The following is a 12,624-nucleotide window of genomic DNA, read 5'->3' on the forward strand; positions in this document are numbered from 1 at the left end:
ATGGAAGAGCGGGTGCCTGATCAAACCTATTGAAAAATAAGTTCAGGTCATTTGCCCTGCCCTGGTCTCCCACCCGTTGGGACTTTGGCTCCTTGTAGCCCGAGATGGTCTTCAGTCCCTTCCAGACATCACGGATGTTGTTGTGCTGCAGCTGGTACTCCATCTTCCTCCTGTAACTGTCCTTCCCCCTCCTGATCGTCCTCCTCAACTCCCTCTGCACAAATTTCAGCTCCTCTTTGTTCCTGGACTGAAAGGCTCTCTTCTTCTCCTTCAGGAGAGCCTTGATGTCTGGGGTGATCCAGGGCTTACTGTTGGAGAAGCTCCGTACAGTCCTGGTTGGTACGGTGTTTTCTACACAGAAATTAATATAGTCTGTCAGGCAGTCGGTGAGGCTGTCGATGTCTTCCCCATGGGCATCACTGAAGACACCCCACAGCGTTGTGTGAAAACAGTCCTTCAGGGCCTCCTCGGCTTCTTCGGACCATTTCTTAACGGTGCGGGTGACAGCAGGCTGCCTGTGCACAAAAGGTTTATACACAGGCAGGAGGTGCACAAGGTTGTGATCGGCACGGCCCAGGGGAGGAAGAGGGAGTGAATGATATGCCTCCTTGGTGTTGGCGTAAAACAGGTCCAGTGTTTTATTGTCTCTGGTGCAGCATGTGACATACTGGGTGAATTTGGGCAGTGAGGAGGAGGGTGGAGTAACATGATTGAAATCTCCAGAGATGAGAAGGAGGGCATCAGGGTGCTGTGTCTGCAGCCTGCTCACTGCTGAGAGCAGGACATCACAGGCTGCATCTGCGTTAGCAGAGGGGGGGATGTACACCACCACAGCGAGGGCATGAGTGAACTCCCTCGGCAGGTAGTGGGGCCTCATGCTCACAGCCAACAGTTCAATGTCCTTACAGCAGTGCTGCTCCTTAACAGTGATGTGCCCAGGGTTACACCATCTATCATTTGCAAACACTGCCAGCCCTCCTCCTTTCCTCTTACCGCTCTCCTTGCTTCTGTCTGCCCGTAGTAGCGTGAATCCGTCCAATTCCACAGCCGTGTCCGGAGCCAGCGCAGTTAGCCACGTCTCAGTAAACAGCAGGAGGCTGCTCTCCCGGTACTCACGCCGGTGCCGGGTCAGCGCCGCCAGCTCGTCCATCTTGTTGGTTAGAGATCTTACGTTCCCCATGATGATGGACGGGAGAACGGGCCGGTAACGTCTCCTCCTAGCGCGGCGCTCGGCTCCGGCCCGGCGTCCCCGTCTCCTCCTCTTCAGTTCGGGGGGAACATCGGGCCGCTCCACAGATAGCACCGGCGCGCTGCGCAGGGCTAACAGCTGATCCCTGCTGTAAACAATGGAGCCATGACTCCGCGTGCGGTCTCCGGACACAGCCGTGAAAAGGGCAAAAACCAGAAGAGCCACCAGCGCTAACTCCGCAAGTTTTGTGTGCATGACGAAGAGGAGTTAAAAGCACACAAGAGCAAAAATAAGAGCAAAGAGAAAGAAATAATTTAAAAGTAGGAAAAGTAAGAAAAAGCTCAACGGTGAGCAGGAGCTGCTGTTGCAGGCTGCCACTCGCGCGGCGCCATCTTGTTAGGACAATTATGAGATACTATCTCATTATTATGAGATAGTATCTCATAATAATGAGATACTATCTCATAATTATGACTTAAGTATCTCATTATTATGAGATACTATCTCATAATAATGAGATACTTAAGTCATAATTATGAGATAGTATCTCATAATAATGAAATACTATCTCATAATAATGAGATAGTATCTCATTATTATGAGATACTTAAGTCATAATTATGAGATAGTATCTCATAATAATGAAATACTATCTCATAATAATGAGATAGTATCTCATTATTATGAGATACTTAAGTCATAATTATGAGATACTACGTTTTTTTTTTTCATCAGAGTGACGGAAATGGGCTTCCATAGCTTTCAACAGTTAAAACATATTGCATGTTTTCCTGATATCATGCAGCCCTAAACTGGACAAAGAACAAAACAAAAGGCAGCCAACATCAGAAGAAGAGCTTTGGAAAGTCCTTCAAGAAGTCTGGTGAATTTTTTCTGAAGACTGAAAAAATTACAAGACAGCTGGTCTAAGAGGGTCCAGGATGTGTTGAGGAATAAATTTGCTCAGACCAAATACTGAATCTCTAGCTCCTTTGAATTGACCAGACTCTGGTGTTTGCATATGCTTCAATAAATCACTGAATATGTTGTTTCCTGTCAATGAGAATTAATGTAAATTTTATGTAAATTTCTATCACACCATCACGTTTATATATTAGTGTAATTTTGTACTATATTATTTGTTGTACAGCACTTTGGTCAACCATTGTTCTTTAATGTTCTTCATAAATAATTTCTGGATTTTATGATTATAAAAGGGTAAAACTTTGGGGGGGAAAACAGTCAGTTGGTTAGCAAAAACTTTTTTTTTCTAAATTCATATCTTTTTAATTAATTTATCATTTTTTTCTGCTGGTTTATCTTTTTTATTACAATATTTATTAATTTATTTTTAGATTTGACAGCCATTTAAACGGGTACATTTATGGAACATAATTCATTCAGATTTTCTTCTTTATCTATATCTGGTCTCTTCATATTCGTAACGGTAATCTGGTTAATTAACTGCTAAATTCTTCACTGTGCAACCAGTTGGTCTTTAAATTGTAACCGATATGGTTGAAACTGGAAATGTTAGGTTTTTTTTTTATCCTTTTAGCCATTTTAAATGAGAGGGAAGCAAACCAGTAATTCACAGACTTCATGAAGTGACTACTTCTAATTTGCTGAAATACAATTTTACTTTCCTTCTGTACAAATTGCTAACAACATTTCGAGAATGCAAACACTAAATGACCACAATTAATCTGAAATGTTACCTCAAAATATCAAATGGGGTCATGTTTTCTTTTGCATAATTAAACATTTCCTCTAAAAACAGGGTCCTCACCGTTAGCACGCCTGCACAGATCATTTAAGTGGAATATAAAATGGTGCAAATGCTGAATGTGCATGCACATACGTAGGCCATATGCTTCTACAAATCCAATGTTGTTTCAAGATGCTAAATGAAGGTGACCTGCAGAGGCAGTGTAAGGGCAAATGTGGGTGGATATCCTTGCATGGGTTTAGTTACACACCAATTTAATATGCACATCTGGCCTGTAAAAACAGGTCAACTTTAAAATGGAAGAAATTTCAGTAGCACTGTTAAGAGAAGAAACTAAAGAAACACTAATCTGTTTTTTTTATTTACACCAAACATGAAAGAGTAAGATTACGACAGTACACACGTCCATCATCTGCACCATGACCCAGATAAAAGAGACCGTCTGGGTGATCATGTTCTCTGTTACATTTCAGCAGCGTTCCAGATAAAAACAGCTGCATGAGAGTGATGCTAAATCACAGGGAGGAGGCGAAGCATCCAGCCTCCCCAGTTGTCTAAGTCCCAGCCTAATCCCACATTAACGGGCCAACAGGCAGGCAGGCAGATTAACTGGAGTTCACCTCTGAAACAGGTCATCTCCTCGACTGAAGCTGGAAGGAGTCACCGAGCAGGCACGTCGCGAATTCAACAGCAATCTCTTTATTTAGAAAAATATATCATGCAACAGAGCGTTGTGTCTAAAAAGAACATAGAACTTGAAAACTGGTTGAATGACCAAACTACGGATTCATCAGGGTAAAAAGAAGCAGTGGCAGTTGTTTAACAGGGATATCCTTTCACTTTGTTTGCTGCAAAGCAGTATGAATATACACGAAGTGTATAAATAAACATTGCAGAATATGCTCTCTCTCTCTACATATTTATCTAAATTACCTAAACATTTTTCTTATTCCAGAGATTTTGACACAGCCTCAATCCACAAACTGACTTATGGCAATCACTCCAACACGCTCCGAAACAGTCCATCCATAGGAGGCAAAAGCAATGAGAAAGTCCCTCCATCACGTTATAGCATACACAAGCAGCAACGACACTGAGCTGCATGCAGTAAGAAGATTAATGCATTTATGGAAAAGCTGCAGAGCCTACATTTAGAGCAGAATGAATAGAAACGAACAGACAGGACATCTGCTTAGGAGATGACTACAGGAGCTCTTATCTCCTTCAACTTTACACACAGATGTGAATGAAAATACAAAAAAGCACTGGTAAAAGACTGTTATGCTATAAATATGACATAATATTAATTATAATTTAGCCTTATGCAACTAAAGAAAAAAAATGGCTGCCCGCGTGTACCTGCCAATGATCCTGTATAAATGAATCCTGCAGCCATACAGATTTGGCATGTTTTTTTTAACATGGAGGAAAGATATGTATCAGACGTACAATTAGTAATAAATATTTGCTCTATAAATAGCATAAATGATTGCATTCAAACAACTCAGATGAAAATAAATAAATAAACCCTTAACAATGCCATTCTTTCAGAAGAAATCAATCCCAAAATCCTACATTTGGCAGCACAGACTCACACCGGTGACACATGCAAGGAGAGCACTCCTTCATCCTTCATTAGATAAATAGAAAACACCTTTTATCTCATGGGCAACTTGTAAAAATCTACTCCATGTTTCTTTGTGCAGCTCTCATGTCATATAAAGAGGCAAACGAGTATCTGACTGGTCAAATAAACCGAACATGAGCCACACTCCAGCAAAGCAGAGCAGTAATTGGCTCGCTGGGGCTTGTTGCCCTCTGACCCCTGCAGAGAGCTGCCCCTCCGTCTCCAGCAGGGTCCCGTTGCGGAGGCTCTCTGTCCCGTTCCCCATCTCCTCCCTGAGCTCCTGCTGCAGCAGCTTGGAAATGAGGCTGTTGAAGCGGTTCTCTGTGGTGGGGATGATCTCCGAGGAGGCTGTGGTCAGGTTGAGCTCCGAAGGGTCCACACATGTACCGTTCAAATTGCTGAAGACGACCTCACTGAGATCCAGCCCCGCTACGGAGGACGGCGAGGAGCAGGGGATGTCCCGCACCAGCTTGTAACTTTCCATCCACTGCTTCAGCCACTCCAGAGAGCAGTCGCACTCCCAGGGGTTTTTGAAGAGGTACAGGTGCCCCAGGAAGTAGACGGGCTGGAAAACGCTGAAGGGGAGGCTGGTCAGGTTGTTGCTGTTTAGGTGGAGCGTGATCAGGCTGGTCAGGTTCTCAAAAGTGCCCTCCTCAATGTTTAGCAGCTGGTTCCTGTCTAGGTACAGAACCTCCAACTCAACCAGGTCACTGAACCAGGTCTTGGACACGTTGATCAGCTGGTTGCCCCCAAGGTTGAGCATCTTGAGGCGGCTGAGCCCTTTGAAGGCAAACCTGGGCAGATCAGACAGCACGTTGTCGTTGAGGTAGAAGTTCTCCAGTCGCACCAGGTCCTGGAAGGCATTGTCATGGATTGTCATGATACGGTTCTCTTGGAGGTTCAGGTACCTGAGACAAACAAAGATATTCAAATAGTTAACTAAAGTTAACTTAGCTTATTAATTTAAATTAATTGCATACCGTATTAATTATTTAGTCTCTCCAGAAAAAATATGACACTATTCTTCAGTGTTACTTTCACATTGTGTTGCTTTTAACCCCCTCAGCACCAAAGCACTGAGGGGGGGCAAACAATGCAAAAGAGATTACTCCCTTCATAAGTTCAGGTTCATCGTCAACATTTTTCCCATTTACTGCATGCCTTTATCTCTAACCATTTCCAAGCTACAGCCTTTACAGTCTTAACATTTTCTTTGAAAAACTCCAGCGTCTAAAGGTTAATCCTCATATTATCTGCAACTGAGGACAAAACAGCTGTTAACTGTATCATTCAATGGACATTTGGAGTCTTTACATTTCTGTTTACTTTGCAGCAATGAATTTAAGAGAATCTGATACAACTACAGACTCTAAAGCAGCAGATAATATTATATGGTCTTCATTTTTGCCCTAAGTTCATAAACTCAGTTTATACGCAGGTTACTGCACAACATACTAAAAAGAAGCAAGTTTATTAGCAGTATTTGAGATAAACTGGGATCTCAGAGAATGTTTCCCTCCCTCAAAACCCATGTGACCTAACATGCTGTTCTCTAAGAAGATTATTACCACACAAAAAATAAAACAGAAAAAATGAATGCACGACGAAATGTTCTGGTTCAATGACAGCTTGCATTTAAACAGTCCTCTTCATCATCCTCTTAATATATAGACCTCAAACCATCATCAGTTTATTCACAGCTGTGGTTAGCTTTTCTTAAAAAAAAAAAAAAAAAGTTTGAAATGAAGGAATTACCATTGCATGATTCTAATTAAATGTCCTCCATTCATTACATATCATCAGTGTAGAAGGAACTTTTAACATTCTTTTGTAAATTTCACCCAAAAGTTGAATATCCCTAAGCTTTTGTGAGCATGTATATGATTTTATGCCTGCATTTCCAGGTTTCTGTCTATAGAGGGGAACATTGGGGTCAATATCTTACTAACCCTTAGCTTTATTCTTTAACAAAAATCATAAAATAGGTACAACAATGAGAAATAATAGATTAAATGTGTGGAACTGTGGTGGGCTACAAATTGACTGAACCGTAATATGAAAAATTTAATAAATTCCAACATACCAAAAGAAAACTATGCCAATAAGAAAATATATATACAAAACTAGAAGGGAATGAATGTCTAAAGAAGCTATGTGAAGTAATTGTAATCTGTTTACTACTTGCAACTTGAGACTTACTTGAGGCTACCCAGGCCCAGCAGGGAGTTGTAAGCCACAGCCTCTATCTTGTTCCTCTCCAGGTAAATGTGAGTCAGATTTTCCATGCCTCTGATGGCTCCTGGGATCCTCCTGAAGTTGTTTTGGAAGCACAGCAGCTCCTTAAGTGCCGTCTGCTCTATGAAGATGCGGTCGGGAATGCTGAAGAGATTACAGTCGGACATGTCCAGTCGCACCAACTTCTTCAGCCCTGTGAACGTCCGTGTGTGAAGGTAGCTGATGTACTCGTTGTGTGCCATTTTCAGCTCCACCAGGTTAGCGAGGCCCTGCAAGTCAGAGGTTAAACTGTGCATCAAGATCAGAGTTAAATCTGACTTCACACCTATTTGTTTTACTGGGTTGTTTGGGATTTTGCAAGACAAAGCACTTCTATCTAAATTCTTGTTCACATAAAATTTTTAAATGACTTCTTTTTTGCTACATACTTACATGTAAGCTCATTTAACATCAGCATATAATAAATTTCATATCTGTATGGTGGTTTATATAACAGGCTCCAAAATATGAATGAGCAGCTACAGGGGGGCTGCTTATGTCTTGGGCCGGCCCCGGTGGCTAGATTTACTCTGTTCTCAAATTCTTCACAACACCACAAATTATTTCTGCAAAAGAAGTCACTGAGCACACCTTGAAGGCTCCTGGGGTGATAAATGAGATGTTGTTGTGGTCCAGAGAGAGAGACTTGAGGGAGGGCAGAGTACCGAAGGCCCTTTCCGACAGGAACTTCAGCCTGTTCTTCTCCAGGTTGATGGCAGAGGCCTCGCAGGGAAACTCTTTGGGCAGCTCAGCCATGCCGGAGCGGTCGCAGAGCACGCTGCAGCTCCTCTCCTGTGTGCAGGTGCAGGACGCCGGACAGGCCCGAACACACGCCCACCGTGCCAAGACCGCCTGAGGCAGCAGGCACAGCACAGAGACTGGTGGGAGGACAGGGGGAAGGGGAATATCAGAGCGTCTAATGAAAATACAGCAATCAGTCTGCCATAGAAAAAACAGAGTGAGAAATTTAACTCAAACATCAGATCTTAGGTTGTATATTTAAAATTTTTACTAGAAATAAATGCTGGATTTATTCCAATTGATTTAAATGCATATTACTGGGAGAAATTTGAACCATTCATATGAAAACCACCCACAGCACTCTGTAATGTCTTCTGTATATGAAACAAATTAACATAATTTTATGGGGTTGTTTTTATATGAGGACATTTTTCACTCCTCCATTTTTAATAGTTTAATAAGAAGAAAACCAACATATAAGAAACCATTGAAGATAATAAAAAAAAAGATCTATGTATAATTTTTGTCATTAACCAACTACATGTGTTTATTTCACATCTTTTTTTCAAAGATAGACTAAAGATCAAAAGAAGAATTCAGCTTATTAGAATATTTTAGATAAAGATTTAGTGATGCCTAAAAGTTTGTGAAAAACCATTACAACTTTCTACATTTCTGAATAGATGACATATGACCTAGAAAATTTGAGGATTTTCACTAAAAGTCCTAAAAGCAGATTTAAAAAAGACCCATTTTGAGCAAAATATTGTCCTTGGTAATTTATTTATTGAGATAAATTATCCAGTATTACATGTCTGTTAGAAGCAGAGTATGTAAATAAGTGCTTTCAGTAAGTGGTGTCATCAGTTTTGGATCTAGCCCATTCCTTTTAGAAGGACAACTTATTCTGCAATGTTTGTGAGTTCAGGTCCTTTGACAACATTTCTAATGGATTATGTCCAGGATTTGACTTGGTCATGCCAAAGTATCCATTTAATCCTTCTTTCTGACATAACTGCTTGTGTCTGTTTCAGTTCACACACAGATGACAGATGGCATTATTGAGATTTATTCTTCTATTAATGATGGTAAGCCATTGTTGTCATACTCAGTTTACCGAAAAATGGGCTCAAACCATCATCAGATTACTACCATGCTATAAGGAATAATGTTATGTTAGAAAAGAGCAAGACTCTTGTTGGCTGACATCAATCGTCTTAGGAAAGAGCAGAGTTAAAATATCAGAAATAATAAGCCGATAACCCATTTAAATACATAAAAAGAAACAGTAAAACCTTAAAAGCAATTCTATATTGGGAGCCGTTGCAAAGAAAAGTTAAGCAAAGATAAACGTGACCTTGCTTGAGTGTGTTTGTCAGGAAAAGACCTGCATGAATGACTTTATAAACATAATGATAATTTTCCTCAATAAAGAACACGACAAAAAATTTTAAATTGTCTCATTTGTGAAATTGACTCCTATTTATCTTCTTCATGACTAATGTGGAAATTTGGTGCTGTTTTGGGTAATTCATAAATTTACAAGCTTGACTACTGCTTTTGCCAAAGGTAAATAAAACAACCAGCCAAACTGAATGGAAAGCCAAGCTAAGCTAACTGAATTTAAAACCAAGCTAAGCTAATTGAACGCAAAGCCAAGCTAAGCTAACTGAATTAAAAACCAAGCTAAGCTAACTGAATGCAAAGCCAAGCTAAGCTAACTGAATTAAAAACCAAGCTAAGCTAACTGAATTAAAAACCAAGCTAAGCTAACTGAATGCAAAGCCAAGCTAAGCTAACTGAATTAAAAACCAAGCTAAGCTAACTGAATTTAAAACCAAGCTAAGCTAACTGAATTTAAAACCAAGCTAAGCTAACTGAATTTAAAACCAAGCTAAGCTAACTGAATTTAAAACCAAGCTAAGCTAACTGAATTCAAAGCCAAGCTAAGCTAAGTGAATGCAAACAATCATATTTAAAAGGAAAAAAAAAACAACAAACAACAACAACAACAAAAAAAAAAACCCCCCATTGAACTAAAGCTCATACATTAAAGAAAAGAGACTTGCATAGCAGTGACATTTGACAAAATGTGACATTTGCTGGAAAGTAAATAGTTAACATGCTAAGTGCCTGCTAAAGATTAGCATGCTAGCATTGCCATTTTGGTAAATATGGTGCAAATAAAACATCAGAGAAATCACTTACAACTACATTCAATTTATGGATCAGAAAACCAGTGAGCTTTACTCACTGACTGGGTTAGCATTATTGGCCGCTAAAAACACAAAACGTGAACTGTGAACACTGGACATTATCATTAGTGCTGATGTGTGTCCTTCATGTTTGAAGACACAATTCCATGAAGCAGCCAGGTTTTATGTCAAGCTTGGTACGGTTCCTTACATTTTCTTAACATCCGACAGGGACATTATAGCTAAGAATTCACAATGGAAACAGTGAAATTCCCACCTACCCCTTCAAATGGAACCTAAATAGCTTCACTAACCTTTTAACTGCCTGCTCTACTGTTTGAGCAGACAGTTTCCCCATGACTAATGAATCCTTTTAAAAATGGGTGAAAGTTGAAAGTGAACCTATTTGATTCAGCTCTACTAACTATATTATCAACTCATCTCATCTGTTAAAAAACATTTATTTTTAACCTGTTGTTGTTATTAGAAAAAAGGAGTACACACACAAATAAAAATGATTAAATTATGAGAAAGAAACATGGATTTGGATTAACCAATCAAATTAAAACATATTTGGTGCATTTCTTAGGTAAAATTTAAATTTGTTTATATGTATTCTTCCTGTAACATTTGAGCGTTTTATCTCCTATTTTAATAAAAAAAAATTCTTGAAAACCCCATTCAGCTTTGTTCCTTCCTCTTAACCTATAAAAATGTTACTGATGGAGTAATTGGATATTGGAGTCATGTTGTCTGCCAGGAAGAAAGTTAAACTGCCTTTTTGCCAGATGTTTGTAAAACAATGTGATTAGAACAGTTCAGAGATTAGTCTCACAACAATAGGTATTGTTTGTGCCTGGGATTTTAACCTCAATCTGTTGCCTTCAGCTCAACTTTAGCTATGCATTTAGGGTTGATCAGCCGGTCTCGGTGGAATATGGATTCTTGAGAGGTCTAAAATTCATTACTGATGTCTTTATACTGAGAATAGTATCCCTCTAAAATATATTTGATACGCCTTTATGAAGAGGAAGACCATTTTCATTTCTAAGAAAGTACATAAAAAGCAATAAAAGACAAAGACGGAAACTGACCAGTGAAAGTGATGACAGTCATTACTGTAGTCTCTCATCTGGGACATGCCAGGATTAACGCAGGTCTGAAACAGCACAAAAAGAGCACTTAATGATGAAGTATTATGAGTTATGTAAATACATCAGAAAATTATTTACTGGAAGTTTTTATTTAATCTAGTTACACAGACATACCAATGACAATGTTAACAAGTTTTAATGGGAAAACAAGTTGCAGATGCAACAAATAGAGAAATAGTGCAAGATACCTGTAGCTCTTTCCAGACAGTTGCATCCATGTGTCTTAAAACTCACTGCCCAAATATTAATGCGTGTGTCCATCCTGTCCATCCCATATCAGTCCACACAGCGTACCTTCCACAGCATAACTAAGCAAGCTTAGCAGACCCTTCAGCCTGTCACAGTTCACCAGCACAACATGTATGTGGTTGTGTTTTTACGCTTCATCCTCACTGCTCCACCGCGTGTGTGCGTTTAGGATGGGACACACAAACACAGCAAAAAGCCATCTCTTAATGGCAGTCAAATCCCCTGGATGGCGTGATAGAAGGAGGGATGGGGATGGAGATCGAGATGGGCGGTTGGCAGGATTACAGAAGTAAAATGAGGCTGAGATCACACCACAGAGGAATACAAGTAACTTACAAACACGCAGATTACACGCTACAACCACACACACGGAGCTTGAAGTTGGACGTAAAACTTGTCAGGAATGCAAACGCTAAAATGGATTAGGGGATCAGCAGACCATCAGCAGTGTGATCTGGTAAAAGAAGCGATCAATACAATTTGTTAAAAAAGATTATTATACTATATGAGCTGTGTGGACCTCCATCTTTCATTGCGGCTGGATTCATCCGACTTTAATGGTCCTAAAACCTTATTTTCACAAAATGACAGAAATTATACAACATTATACAACAGTTTAATAAGTGTCACCGACTCTGTGGTTATAAAACCTACTCAGCACACAACAGACCGAATGACCTCTCGAACATAAAAATCCCTCCCAAAATCTCGGGTAAAGCCTTTGAATGAGTGTAAAACCTCTATTTTGTGTTGTCTCCGCCTAAAAATTTCCCACAGATATCCAAAGTAGAGACCATCTGTAGAGACATGAAATACCGGTCAGGGTTCTTTTTCACCAGAAAGTTCTGCACACAGACCTCCCATGTTCACCTGCGCATCTGGTTAGTGTAGGGGCTACCAGGGGCTACCAGGGGCTCTAAGACAAAAACACTGTCCCCTTCACCATAAATATTTATATGCAAGATTAAAAGCTGCAATAAAGATGTACTTAAGACCATTATTTACAGTTACAATATATTTTTAATGGAAAATTCCAATATTGGAAAATTCTCTTCATATTAAAGAAGGTAAATTATACATCATTTATTTAATAGATTGCAAACCTTAAAGTAGATATGTTTTTGGTACAGTTGCTTTAAGCTGCTTAAATAAATTGTCCTTCTTGGGAATAATAAAGATCTATAGATGTGTTTTAATGGCTGTAATTCAATCTCAATACACATCTAAATGGAATATTTAATACAGGCTGCTGGAGGCTATTCAGTCAAGTATCCAGTATAAATAATTACAGGCTGTTTTTATTTATTATGTAGAAAAAAATTATGTTTCAATTTCTGTCAAGAATTTTCATTTTATATATTTGGAACGGTAAAAAAAAAAAAAAAAATATATATATATATATATATATATATATATAGAATCATGCAATGGTAATTCCTTCACCTGTTTATTAAAACAAAAGGTGT

At 39.4% G+C, this 12,624-nt stretch overlaps 1 protein-coding gene across 3 annotated transcripts; it reads right to left on the bottom strand.

Annotated features, from left to right (window-relative positions):
* Nucleotides 1-3,676: 3,676 nt before the first annotated feature.
* nyx (nyctalopin) lies at nt 3,677-12,502 on the bottom strand. Of its 3 annotated transcripts, XM_042000802.1 has the most exons (5): nt 11,098-12,502; nt 10,850-10,914; nt 7,411-7,697; nt 6,745-7,049; nt 3,677-5,453 (listed from the first exon to the last, which is right to left on the bottom strand). In XM_042000802.1, exons 2-5 carry the CDS (start codon nt 10,869-10,871, stop codon nt 4,628-4,630), a joined length of 1,440 nt encoding a protein of 479 aa, XP_041856736.1. In that variant the 5' UTR covers nt 10,872-10,914; nt 11,098-12,502; the 3' UTR covers nt 3,677-4,627. The 3 variants fall into 3 exon arrangements, with proteins under 3 accessions (XP_041856736.1, XP_041856735.1, XP_041856737.1); XM_042000801.1 differs by having other exon boundaries at nt 10,850-12,502; XM_042000803.1 differs by lacking the exons at nt 10,850-10,914; nt 11,098-12,502 and adding an exon at nt 9,769-9,815.
* Between the last annotated feature and the right edge of the window lie 122 nt (nt 12,503-12,624).

The sequence above is a fragment of the Melanotaenia boesemani genome, chromosome 12, assembly GCF_017639745.1.
Source record: "Melanotaenia boesemani isolate fMelBoe1 chromosome 12, fMelBoe1.pri, whole genome shotgun sequence".
NCBI classification, from domain to species: Eukaryota; Metazoa; Chordata; class Actinopteri; order Atheriniformes; family Melanotaeniidae; genus Melanotaenia; species Melanotaenia boesemani.

What these genes read in the sequence shown, in the direction of transcription:
- nyx (XM_042000802.1), bottom strand. Translation starts at nt 10,871, where the DNA reads ATGACTGTCATCACTTTCACTG. An exon ending in TCACCCCAGGAGCCTTCAAG is followed by an intron (nt 7,050 to 7,410) that starts GTGTGCTCAGTG and finishes TCTGACTTGCAG; the next exon opens with GGCCTCGCTAACCTGGTGGA. An exon ending in CTGGGCCTGGGTAGCCTCAA is followed by an intron (nt 5,454 to 6,744) that starts GTAAGTCTCAAG and finishes TGTTTGTCTCAG; the next exon opens with GTACCTGAACCTCCAAGAGA.